At 37.5% G+C, this 22614-nt stretch overlaps 1 protein-coding gene across 4 annotated transcripts in view; it reads left to right on the top strand.

Annotated features, from left to right (window-relative positions):
* Nucleotides 1–22614, top strand: part of LOC106960520 (collagen alpha-1(XIV) chain-like) — a 113384-nt gene that overhangs the window by 20587 nt on the left and 70183 nt on the right. For 3 of the 4 annotated variants that reach the window (XM_015053660.1, XM_015053658.1, XM_015053656.1), the window contains exons 4-11: nucleotides 117–260; nucleotides 1553–1657; nucleotides 18583–18738; nucleotides 19625–19744; nucleotides 20029–20193; nucleotides 20402–20566; nucleotides 21434–21585; nucleotides 22301–22430. In XM_015053660.1, coding sequence (XP_014909146.1) covers nucleotides 117–260; nucleotides 1553–1657; nucleotides 18583–18738; nucleotides 19625–19744; nucleotides 20029–20193; nucleotides 20402–20566; nucleotides 21434–21585; nucleotides 22301–22430 — 1137 coding nt within the window. The remainder of the gene's footprint in view (nucleotides 1–116; nucleotides 261–1552; nucleotides 1658–18582; nucleotides 18739–19624; nucleotides 19745–20028; nucleotides 20194–20401; nucleotides 20567–21433; nucleotides 21586–22300; nucleotides 22431–22614) is intronic. The other variant, XM_015053657.1, reaches the window with a different exon arrangement.

Here is a 22614-nt window from a genome sequence, read left to right as displayed (position 1 = left end):
ATATTTCCACCTTGACTTTTGAGCAGCTCCTCAGATGAGTTTACTTTTTCCTAGATGGCTCCTTACAATAAAACATTATTTTTTTATGTATTTTTATGCATCTTTCTCTGTTTTAGGTGGTCAGCAAAAGGAGGTCATTGTGTCTAAATCTGACCCAAAGGTTTTAATAACGGACTACAACCCGTCTAAGGACTACATTATTAGCGTCATTGCTATTAGAGGCAGAGAGCAGAGCAGACCACTTCGGGGGAGATTTAAAGGTTTGTTTCATTTTCTTTCTGCCCTTCTGGAACAGTCTTGTCTTTTCTGTTTTTCTACTTAACTAAATAGTCTTTTTGTTTGGTTCTCGTTATTACATTTGGCTTTTTCTTTAAGACATTCTCTCAGCTCATTTTGTTATGCAGTGTCTTTTTCCATCTGTGTCACTTTTCTCTTATTTGTTCTTCTGCTTGGTTTTGTTGTTGCTGCATTGTCTCATTTTTAAAAGTTAGTTTCTACTCTCTTTCATTCCCCCCCATCTTGGCTTGGACCAAAAGTCTCTGGCAGTATGATCAGTTTCAACATAAATACCAGCACTCTGGTATTAATAGCATTTCACAGTACAACTGTGTTTTTAGAGCTGAAGGTCTCTCCCTTCATTCTCCAAACTAAATCAACACCCCTGAGCCCAAAGAGCTCAACTCATCAAACCAAAGAACGCACTTCCAAAACACAGCACCGTGTTTCAAATGTTCAGCTTTAGTTGCACATTGATGCCCTGTTGCTTCAGCAAAGGAATTTTTTTTTTTGGGCCTTGAAGTTCTTCACAATGAAGAACTCTGACACTTTCTTGACACATCAAGTCCAGTAGAGGCTATTTTAGCAACAATCATCTTGGCAGAGACACAAAGGGTGACATCTCTGGCTATTTTCCTCCTCAGTTTTTAAAAAGTTGTGCTTTCAGCCACTCCCAGGTTTATCTGCAAAAGAATCTGCGCCCTGATGCTATGCAATGATGCATCATGCAGCTGTTCTACACATCATGAAACATTTGGAAATAACAATGTAGCCTTCACCCTCACATTATCCTCTTTCTAAGGGCCAGACTTTTATTTTCTTTTGGCATGATGAATTTGCTTCTGACCAAAAATGTCAGATTAGTCAAAGTGTTCAGATGGCACCGGTCCTGCTGAAGTTCATTCTATGAGGTTCTGTGCTAATTGATTTCCTAGATATGGTGTGAAAGTTAGTTGAATATTCAAGTGAGGTTTAACGCTAATTTGATATTTGATATATATTGGAAGTAAATTAAGCTTCTTGTTTAGTTCAGCACATAAATAAAAAACACATAAAACTTTATGGAGATTTTATCTGGTGTTTTGGAAACATTACAAATATGTGCAGTTTTTATAGTGGTTGTTTCTATGGAAATATTAAGAGTTTTGTGTGATTTCATCAGGGAAACTAATAGTTTTGACCTAAACCATATTACCACATTATATTTATGGCAAAATAAAGTTTCTTAATCCGTGTTATATTTCTGCTCTGTTAACATCTCATTGCCTCTCTCCAGCTAAACCAGCTGCTGGAGGTGATGCTGACAAAGACGACGAGTCCGAGCCGCAGAGACTGACTGATTCAGATGGACCTCCTGACGATGCCAACGAGATTTCTGGAGGTAGGACGAAAACACACACTGTTTCCATGACGGGAGGCTGCCTTTAAGCTGAACTTATAAATGAGATAAATACCTTTTTGGATAGTTTCTCCGGTCTGTTGCTATAAAAATGTTTTGGAGGCTGGCAGATCAGCATGTGTAGTGTCAGTGCAGATCCGGTTGTATCCAACAACATGCAGAGTTTGTGAGCAATCAGTAATGGAAAACGTCGGAGAAATGCCCTGACTGGCACACGTCAGGTTTTCACCCAACAAGTGGGAACGAAGATGCCAGAAGCGCATATTCCTCGCTTATGAATCCATCACAGTTGTGATTTCTGGAAACATTTAGTGTTTAACGTGAACTCCTGATATAAGCAGAGTGTCATTCACTGTTCACTCTTGTCAGCATGAGCTGAAGCTGCTTTTTTCTCAAAGAATCTGCTTTATGTTTGAAACCAAGCTGTTCCAAGATGTTCTTTTTAAAGATTTGTTTTCAAAGAGATTTACAGATAGATGTCTTAGATCTTTTACTGGGTGGTCTTCCTGCTAACACATTCCCAGTTAACATGGGGATTTGTTTTGCGTCAGTAATCATTTTTGCAATGCTTTTGGTTTTTACTAATGTGTGAAGATCATGAAAAAAAAATCGCGTCACACAGATGATGCTCATAGCAACATTTCAGATATTAGGAAAGCTGTTAGTGCGTGAATGTGTTTGTTTTATTAAATGTGAGTTTAAATGTATTCATACCCAAGACAGATGTGGATTTTAAAACTATTTTCATGCAACCAAAATATTTGCTTGTCTTTCCCTCGCCTTCTCATTTACACTTTATACAACATCATCATCTCACTGATGACATATAATTACATTCCAGTACAAACCAGGAAAAAAGAGGTTTGTCTCTGTGGAAATAACCCTGCGTCTCTCAAAAGATAATAAATGAACGTAAAAGGAGAATCAAACATGAATATGTTTTTGTTTACATTATAATAAACAATGCTTCCATTCATTCTCAATAATATACGGAAACATTTGTTGGAATCCTAGTAGTAAAACCTTTATTTTAACTGCTGGCCAGCTTTCTGCATGTTTTTATTGTATTTTGACAATTTAACTTTGGCTCAGAGTCTTTGGGGTTGGAAGGCCTCCTTGCCATCACCCTAATCTTTAGTTCCCTCTGGAGACTCTATCAGATTCATATTGAGACCTAAAAGTCAAAATTACCTCCGGTAAGAAGAAACAAAACGATTGCTCTGCCAGAAGTGTGGTTAAAGTTTGATCTACACTTTAGTTTCAGTCCAGCAGCCGCATTAGAGCCCAAGTCTAATAGAAAGCATTTGCTGGGGAAGAACACTAATTGTTTCAGTCTAAACTCATTTGATTTACACCACCTAAAGGTGCATTCGAAATTTGTATAACACTCAAACAGCGTGTTATTTTTGTGTATATACCAAGTAGCAAATTTAATTCAGGTGACAGGTGTTTGTGCTGGTGTTGTAATGAGACAATTACTGGACATTTCCTGGATGCATAAAATGAAATTGCAACTGGTGTGAGAGGAAACTCTTTAAGTCGTCGTATAAGAGCAATCAGCCATCAAGATACCAGCCTCCACCCTGTTCAGCTGTTGTGTTGGCCTCTACAGCGCATTAAATGTACAGAGTGCAATTATTTTAAGGACTATACGGTTATATATTGATTGCACCATATAATTCCTCTGTAATATGCTAAATGTGCATTTCAGAGGTGCTGATGGAGCACACAAGCACAATTTATTCATGCACACTGAGAGAAGCAATGAACAATTAATTTCCATAAAAACATAATAAATTGGCTTTTGGGTGTGAAGCACATAGCTAATAAATCTGAACTCCTGCACTGACTGTAAGTTTTAGAAATTTTTTGTTAATTGCAATACCAAACAAGTTAAAAGATTAAAATTATTACTTTTAATTTGGATTAAAATTATAAATTAAGGATTTATCTGATTTAATTTCATTTATGATTACAATGCTTATAATTGTGTTAGTGCAGTTTCAGACATTAAACATTTTCTGTTTATTTTCTTTTCTGGGGAGTATGTTTCTCTGTGCTGTGTCATCATGGTGATACAGAGAAATAAAAACACAAAATGATAAACTCTAACGACAAAGAAAAAATAGAAAGGGAAATGAACTTTTTTCAGCTTTCTTGGTTTGTTTTTTGTCCGTTAGTATGCCAGATACAACCATGCTAGATAGTTGTAAACATTTAAGATTCCTTATATATTTAGTTTTACATGTATGTAAATAAACTTGTTTATTTAAATAAAATAAATGCACCATCATATTAATGACACATATTAGTTTGTATTTTTGGTTGTGTTGGCTACATCTGTCTTTATCCTAACATTTTAAAAATGTTCTTTAAATGTGATTATAAATAATCAGGATACTGTTTAAACCTTCTTAAGGCCTTAGTATACCTCTGCAAAAGAGACTAAAACTTTACCAACCCAGTATGATTCATCTCAGGTTTAAGTTGAACACTCAAAGGAATTAAACGAAGTTACTTTTCGGTAATGTACGCAGCCTTCCTGTTATCTACAGAAGTCTTGCTCTCTCTGCCCACTGCAGTTTGAATGAGGCAGGGAAATACCATACAGAATATAATTCATTTGAGACTTTTTCTTATACTTTTTGTGCTTTATTTTTAATGTAGTTTTAAACACGTCATTGCAGCTAACTTTGATTAGTAGGGAATCCACAACTTCCACAGTAAAAATGGTTTATAATCTGGTGCAATCTGGTGCTTACTTATGATGTTTGCTGTTTGGAAAATGAAACAATTTTCCAATGGACCTTTCACTGACGAGAAAGTATTGTTGTCTCAAGTTTTACATTTGATTCTTTGTATTCTTATTCAAATGAGACTTTTATTTGCCAATGTAGCTTCCATGCCACTTATATTAGAGGAGTAGTTTAAAATAGAAGTAAGAACTGTTAATTAAAAAATAATAATAAAAAAAAACAAGTGAAAAAGTGATTTGCGTCCATGTAAAACCAGATGGGGTTTTTTTTCTGCAGTTGCAGTTTGTAGATTTACCTTACAGCTAAAAAATAATCTTTACTAGAAACCCTGTTTCACAGCTGACATTGAAAGAAAAAAGCTCAGAAAATTTAAGTGAGAAAAGTTTAAAACCAAATATCTGGGCCACTGAAAGGAAAAAAAAAAAAAAAACTTTCTACAGATGTAATTCAACCTGTATTCCAATTATTTTAAAATGAAAAAAAATTAAACCACATAAAGCAGGCTTTGTGTATCTAGACCCACCCACAGGTTTTAGTCTTTCATATTAAGTTCCCCTTGCTTCCCTTTCTTCTAAGCAAGGATATTATAAAGTTGGGTTTCCATCAGATTCGTGTTATTAGACCCAGCTACCTTTCAATGCAACACTGGAGGTTTTGATTGGTTCTTTGTTTTTCTACCTGTTAGGGATTATAATAATATCCTGCTGTGCTTCTGTAGATTCTGTCTGGATTCAGCTGCAGCGATAATAATAATGCATCTCTTTAGTTCAATGGAGAACGCTCCTTTATATTGAGATATAATGTGTGACTGCTTCTCCTCTTCTCTCCACATGATGCTCTGCATGTGTATTTATATTCCACGGTGATAACACCGGCGTCCCACTGAGCTCCACAGAGATGGAGCTGCAGACAGTCTCCCAGGGTTCCTGTGTGAATGTGTTTTGTGAGAGAGTGTGCTCGTAGACGAAGGTGTAGCTGAGTGGAGTTGCTGACCTGCTCCATCTTTGTTCCACAGTAGCAATCAGGGCTTTCATGTAAGAATACCTTAATTATAAAAGCTGGTCATACCTTCCTGTATATGTGGTGATTCACAGCTGCATCATTGACAGGAAAAAGGTTTTTTTTTTGTTTGTTTTTTTTTGTAGATTGCTGATGATTATATTTAGAATTAGGTTAGTATTAGGATAAAAAAAATCCTACAGTTTCAATTTGAACAATTTAAAGTTTGATATCTCTTGTCAAGCATGTTTTTTTTAATCTTATTGACTAGATCATACAAGCAACTTCTTCAGGGATTAGATTGGTAAAGGTGTTGATGTTGAACGGGGTGTAACGGGAAAGCAGCAGATAAGGCCGTTAGCCAAAATAAATGCCAAAAAATTTCCTCTGTCAATGAAATACCTGCTTTTGCCATCCACTATTTGGTTTCTGCAAGTACTCTCCAACCATATGTTACCATACTTGGGCATCTGTTTGAGCTAAATAAAAATTCTCCATTCAGTCAAAGGAAACTTGTTTTCCGTCTTCTTCTGTGGTGACACCAAGTGACTCGGGCTCTTAGAAAACACAAAAGGTTTGGGTAGAATATGTTTTCAGTCCACTGCAGCCCCAACAGGAGCATTCAGGTGTGAAAATAAAATTCCCCTGTTGTGTTAATTTAATAACACATACTTGTGTATAATAAAATGTTGCTTCCTTAAAAGCAGCTAGGTATTTTTCTCTTTTGAGCTTATGTTTTTGCAGCTGATCAGTCTGGGTGGGTTTTGTTCTTCAGTTTTTAAATGACGAAACAATTTTCAGTGGACCGTGTTTGATTGCAAGCAGAGAAGTCGATGCACATCGACGATGGGCATCAACTTACAAAAATGGACTTGAAACTCAGGGAACTGATAAAAATCCAAAACCGATGTCTGATGCCCCATACGCCAATATCTGACCTCTGTTTTACCATCGCTGAAAGACAGCTGTACAAAGTTCAGCTCAAAGTTTGAAACAAACCATTACGGGGAAAACAGAAGAACGTGCTTTGGTCCGATCAAACCTAACTGGAAGTTTTTACTTTGCAAAACGCTATGCATGAGGAGAAACTAACACCCCATATAAACCTAAACACGCCGACATCACAATGGAACATGGCGGTAGCAGTATTATGCTGTGGGATTCCTTTTAATCAGCAGGGGAAGAGAAGATGATGGAACTAAAGATGGATCAGAAAAATATTTACATGCTGTAGTGGATGGGTGTATTTAATTGAAATGGCATGAATCAAAATTAAATGTTTTAAGAAAAAGAAAAACTGATACTGAGATGAATATTTAACCCCATGTCTGAAGGCTGAACTGACAGGACAACAACTTCAGGTAAAAACCAACCACACATTGGTTTTTGCCTGGAGCAGATCTGTGACTGAACATGTTAAAATTATAACTCTATTTGAGTTGAGTATTATTTCATAATAATATTGAACCACAGGCAAACAGAGAACATATTATCTCTTTTTTTTGTTGCTTTTCACATAGTTGTCTTTTAATTTAAGGTTCATTTGATGGATCATACTGTGCAGAGATTTTTCTGTCTGCTGCAGGATTACATGTTCCTGAAGGGTTACCTTGTTTTTCATTCCAACATCATCAGAAAAGGACGAGGAAAGTTAATATTCATGCTTTGCTTAGCAAAGAATGGAGGCTGATGTATTTCTCTGGAAATCAGTCCTAAACAATATTATTGAATAAAAAAGAATCTTGTATTTGTACAGCTGTGCAACAATAGCTCTTTTAAGAAATCTGTCAAGGGATATGAGTGGGGTTATGACTGCATTTGTTGTAAGTGCTGGAGGCTAAGCAGCCTTTAGTATTAAAGCAGCTGGTTGCATTGTGGGAAAATAGAAAGAATGAATCTGTTGAAGCTGGAAACACCCAGACAGATTTATCTAGAACCGCAGGTGAGAACCCTGTCTGCTGTGTTTTATACCCCAAGAAGAAGAAGTGCACAATATTTACAAGACGCACTGTGAGAACTAGTGTCTGTTTATCTGTCCACTGCTGGTGCAGACATCATCTCTGGCAGGCGTCCTTCAAAGCGCCAAAGCAGAGAAACTTGTATTACACACAGAGCTCAAAGGCATAATTTAAATAAAGACATAACATAAACCGTTACTTCAGAAAGCCATGATATTTGAGAGAGGTCAATACAGTCAAAAGCCTTAAATTTGTTTAACAATTTCAAGCAGTGTTTGTTTCCTAATTCAATCATAGTTTGAAAGTTTTATATGTTAAAAATAGAAATGGTAAATCAATATTTTCCTTTGCTGACATGCAAAAGGCGAGCAGCTGTGACACAAGAGAGCTCTTTTTTTATCACAGTTGCTCGCCTTTGCTGCTTCACAGTGACTGTACTGAAGGGGTGTTGGACTGTCTGAACATGAGGTTTCTTAACTTGCTGGCACTGCAGAATCAAAGACATGATGTGAAATACAACAGCTTTGGTGTCTAGAGTGGCAAAAATTCAGTTCTGTGACTTCCTGTGGTAACAGCTCAGGGGTGCAACACTAACATCCCTTCATCCTTCGAGTCTTAGAAACTCTAGAACGCAACTTATCACGTCTAGGAAATCAATTTTAGATGCATCCACTTGAAAACAGTGTTGGTGTATTCTTGAGGTAGTTGTGTGATTGTCCTTTTCCAACCTGTTGCATTCGGAGAGGGGACGTTGATGAGGAGGGCAGCAAGCCCAGAGGGTTTTCTAGTTCATCTCTGATCAGAAACTGGACAGTTCAAACTTGAACCATCAGGTTTTCCAACCAGACAAACTCTCAAATCTCAAGTCAAACCAACGCTGACCTGAAGATTGGCCTTGACCTCAACTGTGTTTAATAAGTATGGGCTACGTGCAAAGAAAAAAAAATCTCCAAATCAAAAAATCTATGGATTTTAATGAGCACTACCTCAAATGTTTGTAGTTTTTTTTGTAATTTGCTGAAGGATATTTAACCCAATATTTATGTCAGTGTACATAAGACCTGCTATATGCAATAATGACTGTGTGTGGAATACAAAAGTATCAAATATGTGCCTCTTATTGTTATGAATTCGTTTGCTTTATCACCATTACACCCAGCAAAAAGAAATGTTGAAATGCATCAAACTAAAGATCAAAGTTATGACATTCATGCTGATTGGAAACTTCTGAATGCCACTGAATCTTCTTTCTTAAAGGCTTTGGTGCTTCATTGCAGTTTTTGTATTTCCAACAGAAGGTGAACTTAACACACATATGCAAAAAAACAAATTGAACCCCAGAGACAGATGCTGTTAAAGTTGAGCTGGAGGCCAACGAGATTCAGCTGACATACTGGTCATGAAGGAGCAGGCGAGTCCTATCTGTCCCCACTGCAGAGAGCAACTCTCACCTGCTGATTAAAGTTTCTAAATTTGTAACAATTTATTCTCAAGAGTATGTATATTGCAGATAATCCTTCACATTTTGTCTCCTGTTTAGCCTTTCTTCAGACAGAGCATTTCCATGCATCCTTCAGTTTTCTTTTATAATCCCCAGCAGTTGCACAAATGCAGGGAAATCTTCACTGTTCGGCTACTACAGAACTCAGCGGACTCACTGGATTGCAAAGATTTTGCTGTAAGACTGATAAATGGACAGCAAGACAATCAGTAAGGGGAAATTAATGAGTTGAAGCCAACATAATCAATACAAAAACCTCATGTAATATAGACTAGAACAGCAGTATAATTAAACTCCAGTGATTCTAAGCAGTTCATCATTTCTTTGTATTTGAGTCTTTTAATGCCAAGATCTTTTACTGTCCCAGAACATGCTTGTTTAAACAAGAAGGTCGTGCTTTCACAGAGCAAAGCAGATATGGAAGTATTAAAGTGACTAATGGACAAGAAGGTACCATTTCTGCATGAGTTGTGGAGCATCCAGATGGGCTAAGTGAGACACTTCTGATTGAAAAGTACTGGAGAAAATGAGAAAAGAAATTGTTTTTCCTCACGAAAGTGCAAAAGTAATTTCTGAAATTCATTTTGTTGTCTTTTTCCATCACTCCTGGTCCTTTATTTTCCATGCTGTATATTTTTCTGCTCATAAATTATTCCTGCTGAAAGGAGCAGAGGAGAGATCCTGATCCTGAGCTGCTAAGACCCTTCACTCATTTGGATGTGCGAGTCGTGTTTGTGTGGTCTGTGCAGCCCGTCCTCGTCCTCTATTAATAGAGGACATTTATGGGTGAGTTGAGCTAATTGTGTTTCGGCGGTTAACAAGTGCATAGATGTGGCTGTGCTAATGACATTTTAGTAATTATTGGCAGGAACTCAATTAAAATAATTAGCATCTAATTTCCTGATTGCCCCACTGTTGCTTCCCATCTCTCCATCTTTTTGAGACACTGGGCAGGACTATTTGTTTAGTGCTAAACCAATCTCTTACATTCTTTTGTTTTGTTTCTTTCATGCAGGAAACAAAACAAAAACAGTGAAAGTTTGCATTAAACCAAAAGATTCAAGAGTCATTATGTGCTTAATAATGCAAGAGTAATATAATTCCTTCTTTTATTGTTGCTCACAGCATGCCAATTAAGTTTCTTATTGGGGTAAAATAAATAAATTTAATGAGCAACATTAGATAATTGCATCATATACAAATGGAAAAATGCGTAAAATAAACAATTATGTAACAATAGTAATTCAATATAATGTTATGACCACTAACAGATGAAGTTAGTAGTTGGAAAACATTTCATGTCAAGGGGACATTTTGTTTTCAAAGTTGATGTGTTGGAAGCAGCAAAACTGCGCCTGCATAAAGATTTTGAGCCAGTTTGTCAGGGGCCAAATTGTGTTGGCTCGACAACAAGATCGGAGCGTCTCCAAAAGTTCAGTTGTTGTTGAGTGGTTTTGTTTTGTGGTGGTCAGCATCTTGGAAAAGTAGGCAAAAAAAGAAGAGTTGTCCACCGTAGCTGTGCTTTGCTGAAGCTGTAAGATTGTTTCCGGATCCTGAACAAAAAGATCCATCGAGCAGAACAAGATGATAAAAGAGGCAGGAAACACAAATTAATCAGTGTAATCGAGAACTAAACCACTGCTGATTTGCAAAGCCATAAAACCTGCTGGGAGCTACACACATGTTATAATCTTAAGATGTGTGTGAAAACAGATAATACATATGTATTAAACTTCTAAGAGAGAAATCTCCACATTATTATTATTAAGGTTTTAACGGAAGCTACACTGGTGTAACCCGCTGTCTTGTCGAGACATTTGGCTTAAAATATGAACATAAATCTGTCCTAATGAGGCAACGGAACCTAACCTATTCAACTATCCCTAATATTTTGGGATTCTTGACTAGACTTATGTCCAAGATGTCAATTAATGTAAGGTTAGAGTTGGAATAAGGCATACACTTTTGGTCAGAACTGGCATAACAAACGGAGGAAATCACAGCTATACAAGCTTATATGTGTGGGTCAGGTAGAGGCCATACAGGAAGCAAACAAGAAAGAAAAATGGATAAGCCAAACAAAGGTAGATGGGAGGGAAAATTACAAAAGGCTTTAGAGAAGTAGGGTATAGACAGGCCACATTATGCTTTTACCATCCATAATATCTGTTGTTTCTGCATATCTGTGTGGTGAATGAAGTGGAACCAAAAACTCAGTGGAATAAAGATCAGGAGTGCAGGCACGGACAGATCTTTCATGAAGTGACATAAATCCTCTGAAAACAGCTGTTGGATTTCAACTTAAAACCTCATGAATCAAAATACTTAATCTTGCACACAAACACCCAGACTCCCTCAGGTTTCACCAATGAATATGAATGTCTGTGCCTGGCTGAATTTGTCTGATTTAAACGGTGGGCCGCTGACCAAATGACAGGTGTATCATTCTGCTGCCTTTCATAGTCTTCATAAATAAGCTCCTCTCCCATCTCCTGAACCACTGTCATCTGGTATAAGGATGGATCGCTTAGTTATCTGCTGGGTTTTTTTTTTCTTTTAATTAGTCTAACAGAACTTGATATTGCTGAAAGAAGTTAACTTAGCCATTTCTTCATTCAGAAATCCACTTTAAAATCATTGCAAAAGTGAAAGAATAAGTTATTTCTCAGAATTTACATCCATACATCGCTGTGAAAAAGTATTGAAACTTCTAATTGTTTTCACAGTTTTTTTTCCCTATTTTTAGATTTTAATTTTAGTGTAATCCAGATGTGCAAATTCAAATGCAATTACGCCATAAGAAACCAGCAAAACTACTAAACCTAATAATATTTGCTTCTTTATATTTTTATTATGAAGTTATATAGAGCCACTGCAGAACGTCCACAGAGACACTTGTGACTCTGAAACCTCAGCCAGTGTGTCTGCTGGACACTAACCTGATCACTGCCTCACATCTTCTCCAATCGCATCGCCCTGCATTTAGCTTCATCTATCTTCCTTTCTGCACTGATCACCTCCAGTGTCCCTGTTGAAGAAAGGATTCCCACAGCGGGATGCAGTAACCATGTTTGAAAATAGCAAAACAAGGACATTTTTTTCATTTTTTTTTATGAGTCATTGAAGTCACTAAAGATTATAGAGCAGCTATTTAGACCAATAGAGTTATGAAACTTTGGGATCCACTCTTAGTCAAACGAGGGTTAGAAACTGAACAGGGTAGTAATTGTTATTTTTATAAATGACCTCAGGGGGGCAGCAACCCTCCCTCGATGACAACTGTAAAAGCCTTTATCTGCAGAAGAAGAACTGAACAATAATGGCTCCCTTCCTGGGTTATGGTAATTGAAACAGCTGCTGAACTTTCTCAAAGGTAGTTAAGGGTTGAACCTGAAGTTAGATGACATGTTTTGTTTTTGTTGTTGTTGTTTTTTTTATGGGAATTGGGAAGAACTGACAGCAGCAGATTATTTAATTTCAGAGTACTGGTAAGCAGTTCTTGATAAGTTTTTTCACCTTTGCCCTCTTCAGCCCTGAGTTTTGGTCTTTTTATATCTGCTTTTCTGACATGTTTTGACCTTGCATTGACATCCAATGATTTTGGGATTATCTTTTAAGGTAAAAAAAAAAAAGTAATGTTGTTTAACTATAAGTCATAAAATCATATTTAAAATCAATGGAAATACATTGCATGTAGGTATGAAAATGTAGTATAAATAAACAGGGTTATTTGTTCCTGGGAAGGCGTTTTAATTTCTGTTTTTCTCAAAATTCCTATCAAAGAAATTTATTTTACAAACACCTTCGACAAACCGTATTTTTAGACATTAGTTCTTCATTGTTTCTCTTTTAAAAACTAGTTAGAAATGTTTGCATTCAATGTTTTTGAAATTATTTACCTAAGACCAGTGGGCTTACACAGTTAGCTGTAGCCTTGAATCAAAAGGTTGAGGACCAAACCAATAAATCACATTGACGAAGGACTGAAGGAACCCGGGGGCGGTATGGCCACAGGAAGGAAGTGAATATGAAGTGTGGTTCTGAGTACTTGTAGTTGAAATGTTAGAAATCTTAACGTGAAGCATCAAAGAACAAAGTCTACGAATAAGACAGGGAAAACACTGGCAATGAGAATCGAGGTAAATAGAATACAAAACATAGGAATACACTGAATAGAAAACCTAAAACAAACTCGAATCCCTAATAATCATAGCTACAGAAACCTGCTCAACAGGATATCACTAATTTCCATTAAGAGATGATACTTAAATAATTCTGACAGAAGTGACAATAAAATGGACTGTTTAATATCCTTGACACTTTTGTGAATTCATTGAAGCCGATACAATTTTCAGTAATTGTTAGAGCCGAGCATTTCTACTGGTTGAACTTTTGGGAGTTAATGTCCGGTTATTTTTTCTACATATTTAGCCATGTATTGACGGTGAAGGGCTCTTCTGGAAGCAGGTTCATCCTGAAGAACGAGAAGGTTGTCGCTGTGGGGACCGTCACTGCTTCTGTCCATTTATCTGCATGCCTGTCGCTGCCCTCAATGTTAATTCCAGATACTGAAATACAATCACAGCGACGGGGAAAGTAAACGTTAACTGAAGAGAGGCTGAAATGACAGCACGCGCCGTCTGATCCCTGGCTAAATAGAGGTCAGCAATAAATCAAGGCCGTCTGGGAAGAACTGTTAAGACCAGAGAGAGACAAAGAAAAATGGAGGAAGGCGATGGAGAAGCATTTAAAACCAGATCAGTTTGTGTGCAACTGCATACTTTTTTTGGGGGTGTATTGTGCATTTATAATTCTCACAACTCTATTCATAAATGGGAATGCGTGTCAGCTTCTGAGTGAAGAAGATTACGGAGCGATCTTCTTTGCTTTAAGTAATCTGCTCTGCAGGGAGCCCGCAGTTAGCAGTGTCTTCTGCTTTTACTTGTCTGCGCACAATCTGTAAGCTCCTACAATTGTTCTTACTTTTAAAAGACGTTCATAATTCCTACTTTTCTTCTTTTCATGGCTTTGGTGCTTTTCAGTGTCTCTCTACTTGATTAGCTATTGGAGCCAACAGTGGCAGTCACATTTTTAGCACAGTCTGCTGCACTCCTACACAAGTTCATTCAGTTATCGCAAAGCCACTTTTTTTTTCTTTCCCCCTGCAGCTCTGCAGCCGTGCACTTAGTGCTGCGAGATGTAAGATTGGGCCTGTTCCCCTCTCGTGAATAGCAGGTGGACAGTCTGTCAGCTCACAGCCATGCCTGCTTTGCTTGGTGTGTATCCAACTGTGTGGTTAGCAGGTTCAGTCAGCACATTTTCTACTTGTTCTTCCAAGCAAATAAGGTTCAAATGTGATTCAGCCAACTCTGTGATTCACAAAGTCACAAATCCGATTTTTCGGTGCTGAATAATAATAGTTAGACTAGTGAAGTAATGCTTTGTTTGTGGATTTGTTCTCTTGGATGCAAACTGTTGTTTTTTTTTTCATATTTATTATTCATAGAGAATCTGGCAAAGACATTTTATATGATATTATAACAACCAGTGCAGCTTGTTGTGCCAATCCGTCACTTTAGGAGTGTGAAAAGGTGACAAGTTGTAGAAAGTAGTAGATGTAGCTATAATTGGTGGGGATTTGGGAAAAGCAGTGATTGCAGAAGAGTTTAAAATTAGGAGCATGAAATCTGTAATGGCCAGTCCTAAAGCAGACGGGTTTAGATTCGATGTCAGGCAACTATCACCATTTGCAGATCACATTCCAGTTTATTCACACCTATATCATTTGGGATAGATATAGAGGCAAGGGAAAATTAACATTTATCTCACATTTTAAGGCGAAAGGATTACCACAGTCAGCCGTGCTGCACACAAACCTTGAAACATAATTTTTTTCCACACGAATAAATTCTGCAAATGTTAAAAAATATCCTGAAACACAAGAGAATTTGGACATAAAGTCTACTCCTATTTAACAGGTGGAAACACAAGAAGTCAAAAGAGGATAGATGTAATACAACTACAGCTCAGAAAACTGGAACATTGTGGAAATGTTTAATATGTTTTCCAAATATTATGCAGATTCATTAAACATCGACTGAATTAGAGCCCTTATTTTTTATTTTGGTATCTATGACGTGTATATCATGAAATCCCCAAATTTACCTCATTAGAAATTTACCAAGCAATACTTATAGCATTTTTACATAATTTAGTCATAATTTAGTCTGTATCATAGATTTGTGCAGCTGCAATTTCTTGGGTGAAAAGATGCAAAGCTGATCTAGTGTAAATAGCAAAGTTGTAACACTATGAATAGTGTTTACAAGAGACAAAGCAAAACAAAAATGTTTTTGATAAAAAGTGATCCCAATATTTTTTTTATTTAGATCCAACTACATCTAACTTCATAGCATTTGAAATGTCACTGAAAATCTGAAGGTGGTTTATTTGCCCTGCAGATTGTATCCATCTTCTACAATATTCAGTTCATTAAACAAGACAACATAATTGCTGAGTCACTAAACACATATTGGCTTTAAACGTTTGCAGTTATTTATTTATTTTTTCAAATAAAATCCATCTTTTGATAAGTAGTTGGTTCTGTAATCCAACAGATTATGCATCAGTGCTATTATCAGTCTTGGCTTTTGATTCGGTTCTTTCCGTCTGTCACATTCTCTTTCACCGTTCGACGCTCCAAATTCCTCACAGGTCCACTAAACCTGCACCTTGACCCACAGCAGAGCTGTGAGGTGGCTGCAGGACAGAGGTGAGCAGAAGGCCAGAGGGGCTTTAAAGGAGCAGGGAGACCTCTGACCAGGCCACTGCTGCCGCCTGACAGTCAGAAAACGTCGCACTAACACTAAATTATGGCCATGCAGCTTCCAAAAGACTGTGTGTGATTTAGTCCATCACAATACTGCAAAGCAGCCTTCTTTTTGCTTTAATTTTTTTAAACTAATGATTTAAAATTATGTAGAATAATAACAAACAATTGTGTGATGGGACATATATCTTTTTCACATGTTTGACTTTTATAATGACCTTTTCCACCAGTTTGATGTTGAGCAAAAGCACAAAAAACAATAAAAAAATAAACAAACAATCAAACTGTGTGAGAATAAATGGCCGCAAATCGTTTGCTTTAGCTGACCAGACTGTTTACAGATGTTGTCGGGTGTAATGTGAAGGACATGAATTACCTAGATTATCGGTTCAGAGGTAAAACACTAACATTATGACTAGCTTCAGCTGACATGCTCGCCACCCTGCACACAATAAAAGTTGGGAATGGTTTTGTGAGCTGTGAAAAGCTGTAATTACCAACCTTCTAATCATCTGCTTACCAGCTGGATCGGCAGGCGTACGTACAGGCTTCGCACATCTTACAATGCCCAGGAGACCCAGCCTCTTATTTCCTAACCTGTCAGTGCATAAGCCTTTTTACCCACACAGTCACTGAATCTGTAGCTGTAAATCTATGCATGACATCAACTGGTTTCTGTTATCATTTGTCACAGCATAAGAAAGAATCTTCAATACGCAATGTATTTTCCATGCAATGTGCAATTTCTACTTTCAATACAAACATAAATATATTGTATTGGGAATTGTTTTCCTAATAAATGACAAATAGATCAGCACAAATGGAAAAGGAATGAATTTATTTTCTGCATTCCTTTGAAGCTCAGACTGGTTCAAGTCTCTTCGATTTGCTTCTACCAACATCTTATTGAAATCGTTCAAGATTGTTGTCCTGTTGAAAGATGAACTTTTGACCCCGTCTCAAGTCTTTTGCAGCTGTAACAGGTTTACTCCCCTGTAATTAGCTCAGTTTGTCTCCCTGTTGATTCTGACCGTCCCTGCTGCATCAAACAGATGTTATGGTGATGTTTTGTTTAAGAAGATGTTCTCTGTCAGCTACTTTCCACCTTTAGCATTTTCACATGATGGACAAAAAGTTTAATTTTGATCTCGGCTTGTGCAGACATGAATTTGGGTCACTTACTTTCTTCATAATAGTCTTTCATTCAAGCCTTATGACAAAGTGATGTGGATGGATTATCTCACCTGAGGTGTGCATCTCTGCAGCTCCCCCAGAGCTCCGCTTTGTCTTCGGAAGACGGATTGAACTGTGCTCTGCAAGACGTTCCAAGCTTGCGATGTAGTCTTACTGTTTGTTGGCGTCTTCCTTGGTCTCCATGTTCATGAATGTTTCCTAACAAACCTCTGAGACCTTTTCGGATGTCAAAATGAATACAAATGTAAGCAGCTTTGTTAGAACAATTTTGAAAAGCGCTTATCATTTCCACTTGTCTGTCTCTGTGTTTGCCTGTAACGCCTCAGTCAAACCTGTAAGGCAGCAGCAAAATAAAAATTGTCATCATCCGTCTCTGGGACATGATTTCTTGCCATCTCTCTTTCATCTGCTGCCTTTAGCAGCTGGCCGGTTGAAACTGGCAGACGCACAGAGAGACAGCAGACAGACGGCTCTGTTTGGAAAGTTGCTCTTTGAAACAGATACTTATTCATTTTAATGTTGGAAAAATCTGTAGCTCTAAGCTTTAGATCTTGTTGTCCCGAGCTACCACAGGTGGAATGTTTAATATGCAGTCATCAAATATATCGAACCAGCACCAGCCTTTAGTTGGAGCAGGATGATAAATAGAACCTGCTTCACATTTATTGTAGCAGAGATGTTAGAAAACAGTTTGAATGACTTTATTATAGTTGGTACTAGCTAAATAATCTACATGAACTCCCCTATCTTTAGTCTAATCCCTAGTGCGTATTGCTCTGAGTAAAAAGCAAAGTTATAACTCACATTCCCTGCTGTCAGCATTCTCTTTTATAGCTTTTCTTCACTTGCACATAAATCTCATTGTCAGCATGTTTTGGATTGTTCTCCGTTATTTCTGTAGAGCAGAACGTTATCTATAACACAACCTTAAGTGGATCCAGTCATTTTCAGGATGTAAGACTGAGAGGGATGACAAGATAAGCTTTATTGAATTATAAAGCATGAACTAATTCTGTGTGTGTGTTTCTTAGATTGTGGAGGCATAAGTTATAAAGACCAGATAAATGCTTGATACTGTAAATCAACATAAAATCAAAAAAATAGGCAAGGATATAATCTCCTAGACAAGCAGTACATTTATTTTCTCTGTAAATCTACTATTCTTCCTTCTGTTTCTCTCAGTCCTTTTTCCTTCTCCCTTTCCTTGATGAATCTAGAAATGGATATTTGGGAAAATATGGAATTTTAAAACAAAAGATGTAAAAGAACCCTGAGCTTCATGCAGTGACGTAATAGAAGTACCACAGTTTTAATCTCCGATTTGTAAATAAATACTGTTCTAAATTTTGTAATCAATAATAGATAATAAATAGGCATTAAATTTTGACTGATCAAAATTTTAGATAGAAGTTTTTATTCAAACTCTTAAATATAAAACTTTTCAAGACAGTGAAAGCACTCACTGTATTATTTGAATTTTAAACGTGTGCCTTTAAATCTAAATTCAACAATAGTGACTCATTTGAGTTAATTGATATTTTTAATTTTCTTAAAATGTGATAATGTATAATTTTTTTGTTTCAAATAATTAGGCCATCTGTTTTCTATTTTATCATAAGTTTGACTTTATGAACCTGCTGGGGTTTTTTTTGTTTTGTTTTTTGTTTTAGCAGATCTGTTTGTGTGCCACACCGCCGCCATTGCAGATATCGTGATCCTGGTAGACGGCTCATGGAGTATTGGCCGGATCAACTTCAAGCTGGTCCGTATGTTTTTGGAAAACCTGGTCAATGCTTTTGACATTGGCATTGATAAGACCAGGATAGGTGGGTCCCAGTTATTATTTTTTAGAGATTTAGAAGCTGCATGATCCTCTGCATTGTCTCTTTGCACAGGTCCAGTTTAATTTTTTTGTGTGTGTGTGCTTTGTTTGTTTCTTATGTAAACCCTCTATATCAAGATCTTCAAACCTAGAGCCAGACAGGCAAATTTTAGATGTGTCTCTGCTTCAGCACACCCGAGTCAAATAATCGGGTCATCAGTACAAATCTGGAAAAAATGATTGCATACCGAAGAGCTGATTCAGGTGTTTTGGACCAGGACACATCTAAAAGTTGTAGGCCTGAATTTCAGGATTCTAGCTCTGTATCATTATTGGCACCCCTGGTCAATATCTGCGTAAATAAAGCAGCATAATATTAAACTAAAAAAGTGACGTTTGAAGATTTGACTCTCTTACCTTCTTTTTCTTACTCTGTTTTGTCAAGTTAATTGTGGCTCTTCATCCAGCCTTGTTTCTCATAGGATGAACTGTTTTGTATTTTCTAGTTCTTACTCGAGTGTAATAACTTGTTAGCAAGTAGCTAACAAGGTGTTACTTGCAACTAGCTAGCAGTTTGTTGCTAGTTGCTACTTGTTAGCAGATAGTTATTTGCTGTCAAAAGTAGACGAGTAGCAACTTTTGTTATCATTTCCTGACTTATGATGATCAACACAAAACTGCCTTACTAAATTGGCATGTTTCCTTGTCTTTCTCATGCTAAAGAAAGGCTTTAGCATGAAATTCTGCAGTAGAATTTCTTTTACAAATTACTGAATTAGTAGTTAAATATTCCAATAAAATGACAAAATATGCTTTCTACACATCTTTTGCTAATAGGGTTCTGTAAACCAGTGATTGGGTTTACAGTAGCTGCTGTTGTCTGTTTCCAGGCCTGGCCCAGTACAGCGGAGATCCCAGGATAGAATGGCATCTGAATACTTACTCTACGAAAGAAGCTGTCATTGATGCAGTGAAGAACTTACCGTATAAAGGAGGAAACACTCTCACAGGTACTGCTTAGTTATTAAATTACTACTGGGATCTGCTTCAAAAGTGCCTTTCTGGTCTGTTTCATTGAGTTTTTAATCTGTATGTTCCCATTTTTACTTTAAAGTCTTAACAAAAAACTTTCACAGCACACCACCCCGTGCAGATATCATCTCTTCCTTGTTTTAGTTATTTCTATGGGAGATTTTTTTCTATTATTTACAATAGCATTTGCCAGTGAACCTTTTTTATTCACTTATGTTTCTTATCTCCTCCCCCTTTTTTATCTCTTTAACACTCTCAACAGGGCTTGCATTGAATTTTGTCTCAGACTACTGTTTCAAGCCCGAATCTGGCTCACGAGTCGGTGTACCAAAGATAGGGATTCTCATCACAGATGGAAAATCCCAGGACGACGTTGTACCCCCAGCAGAGAGCCTGCGAAAAGCTGGCGTTGAGCTGTTTGCTATTGGTGAGAACAATTCTGCCACAGCTTGTCAACGACCCCTTTTCTGCTCCTCTAAATTGAGATTTTATTTTTTCAGACATTACTGACCTGCTGTGCTAAAGTTTATTCATCAAGACGGTGTCCGTTTGGGCTAAAAATCTGACTCAGAAAGTCAAACATTGCTTCTGCGGTTGACTCTTTTCCAACAATGACATGTCCTTTACTCTCGTAGGTGTAAAGAATGCTGATGAGAACGAGCTGCAGTCCATCGCCTCAGAGCCGCATCACACTCACGTCTACAATGTAGCTGACTTCAACATTATGAGTTCGATAGTCGAGGGACTGACAAAGACGGTGTGTGAACAAGTGGAGCTGCAAGACAAAGACATCAAGCAGAGTAAGGAACAGGGAATGAAAGGCAGAGAGTCTGCAGAGACCACAGATAAGGGATTTTGTGGTGGCATCCAGAATAATAACATCACCTTACATAAACATTAATTCCAAATATACGAAGGTCAAAGACAAGTTTATCAGTGTGGCACTGCTCAAGCTCAAGTTAATTTGAATCACTTCACAAAGAGGCAAAATGTAAGGACAGAGGTAAAGGAAATTACATTAATAACTAGAAATGATCTGCGACAGACTGGCGACCTGTCCAGGATGTACCCCGCCTCTCGCCCGGAACGTTAGCTGGAGATAGGCACCAGCACCCCTCCCGACCCCACTGAGGGACAAGGGTGTTCAGAAAATGGATGGATGGATGAACTAGAAATGATCAAGAATAAAGATAAAATAAGCACCACATTAAAGGAAAGCGTTTGCTGCAGATGTAACATAAATATGATATGCAGATAGGGTCCTTGATCCTTTTGCATAAACTGCAGTAAACTGTAAATTGTTTCGTTCTTATTTAAAGAGGCCAGCAGATTCTGCACAACTCAGGTTTATTGTATAGATCAGGAGCACAGAAACCGAATGGTATTTTTTCTGATTCTGCACCTAAATATGCTTGCATTGCTGGAAAGGCAGTGAAATAATTATTTCACCCGAAGAACTCTTTGCAAAATACACAAGTGCAGAAAATAAATGGGACATATTTTCTTTTTACTGCAGGTATTAAAACAAACAAAAGTCTGTAAACTTTTGTGTACTAGAATTGTGTTTGACCATAAATGTCCTCACCATTGCATAAAGCACTGAATGTCGTGCATTATTTTTTCATTCTTCCACCTTGTCTTCATGTTTACATATGTATTATGTTCAGAATTTACACCAGAGAAAATGGAAATGCCGCTCAACCTGGAAACCTCAGAGGTCACAGCGCAGAGCTTTCGGGTCTCATGGAGTCCAGCAGCCGGAAACGTGGAGATGTACAGAGTGGTTTACCACCCGGCTCAGGGAGGAGAACCTCAGGAGGTAAACGCCACGTTGCTTTATGAGAACATCACTATATATAATGAGTTATCTTTTTGTTGTGTTGCTGCAATTAAGAAATTGCTGCCTCATTGCAGACTCTTTGATTGTGTGTAGCTTTGTCTTGTAATCTGTGGCTGTAGCATGTGTGGAATTGGAAGGAGAAACCTTGACCTGGTAGAGTGAGGACGGGCGCTGCGCTCTTTAGTTTTTCTCTGACATGTTGATGGTGTTCTTCATTGGTACCTCTTGTATCTCTCCATTTACATTAACCTGTTTGTTAGTACAGACTGTGAGTGCACACAAAAGCTGATAGTCCTGTACATGCGGGCGCTTGTTTGCTCCCTGAGCAAAACTTAGTACATCCAATAGACAATAGTATTTTCTGTCTAAACCTTGTAAAAGGGTGAAATAATGTCTTCTGACTGTGGTAGTAAGTTTTTTTTTTTTATCAAATACATAAACGTTTAGGGATGCACTGATGTAAAAAATTGAGCTGGTATTGATATCTAACATAAATATTGTTAGATCTTTATGTAATGCTGTAATTCCTCCTCATATAGTGCATACTATCCCCTTCTTTCTATTTTAATACATCAAATATACCCTCCTCTGCTGTTTTCTGCCTACGCCTCCCCTTCCTCATTGCCTTTTCATTTCCATACTTTTGTCCCTTTCATCCACCTTTCCTGCTTTGACTCGTTCTCCTGCACACCAGGCTGTCGTGGCTGGCAGTGAGACTTCAGTGGTGTTACAGCATCTCAGCTCTCTCACTGAGTACCAGCTCGCCGTGTTTGCTGTGTACACGGACGAGGCAAGTGAAGCTCTGAGAGGATCAGAAACTACCTGTAAGTTTAGTTTTAGACATATGCAAAAAACGAAAAAAAAAAAAAAAGTCAACACCTTAGAAAAGAGATTAGTAACAAAGTCTATGGCAATGCAGATTTTGTTTTTAGGATCTTCCTTTGTCGTTTTGTAAAATTTAATTTAAAATGCATGCAAACTGTTGAATTTTATCTTATATGAGTTTTG

The sequence above is a fragment of the Poecilia latipinna genome, unplaced genomic scaffold, assembly GCF_001443285.1.
Source record: "Poecilia latipinna isolate Pla-1442-1.1 unplaced genomic scaffold, P_latipinna-1.0 Scaffold1190, whole genome shotgun sequence".
In the NCBI taxonomy this organism is placed as follows: Eukaryota; Metazoa; Chordata; class Actinopteri; order Cyprinodontiformes; family Poeciliidae; genus Poecilia; species Poecilia latipinna.
Note: the sequence above shows the minus strand (reverse complement) of the source record. Positions and strands in the feature narration are given on the sequence as shown.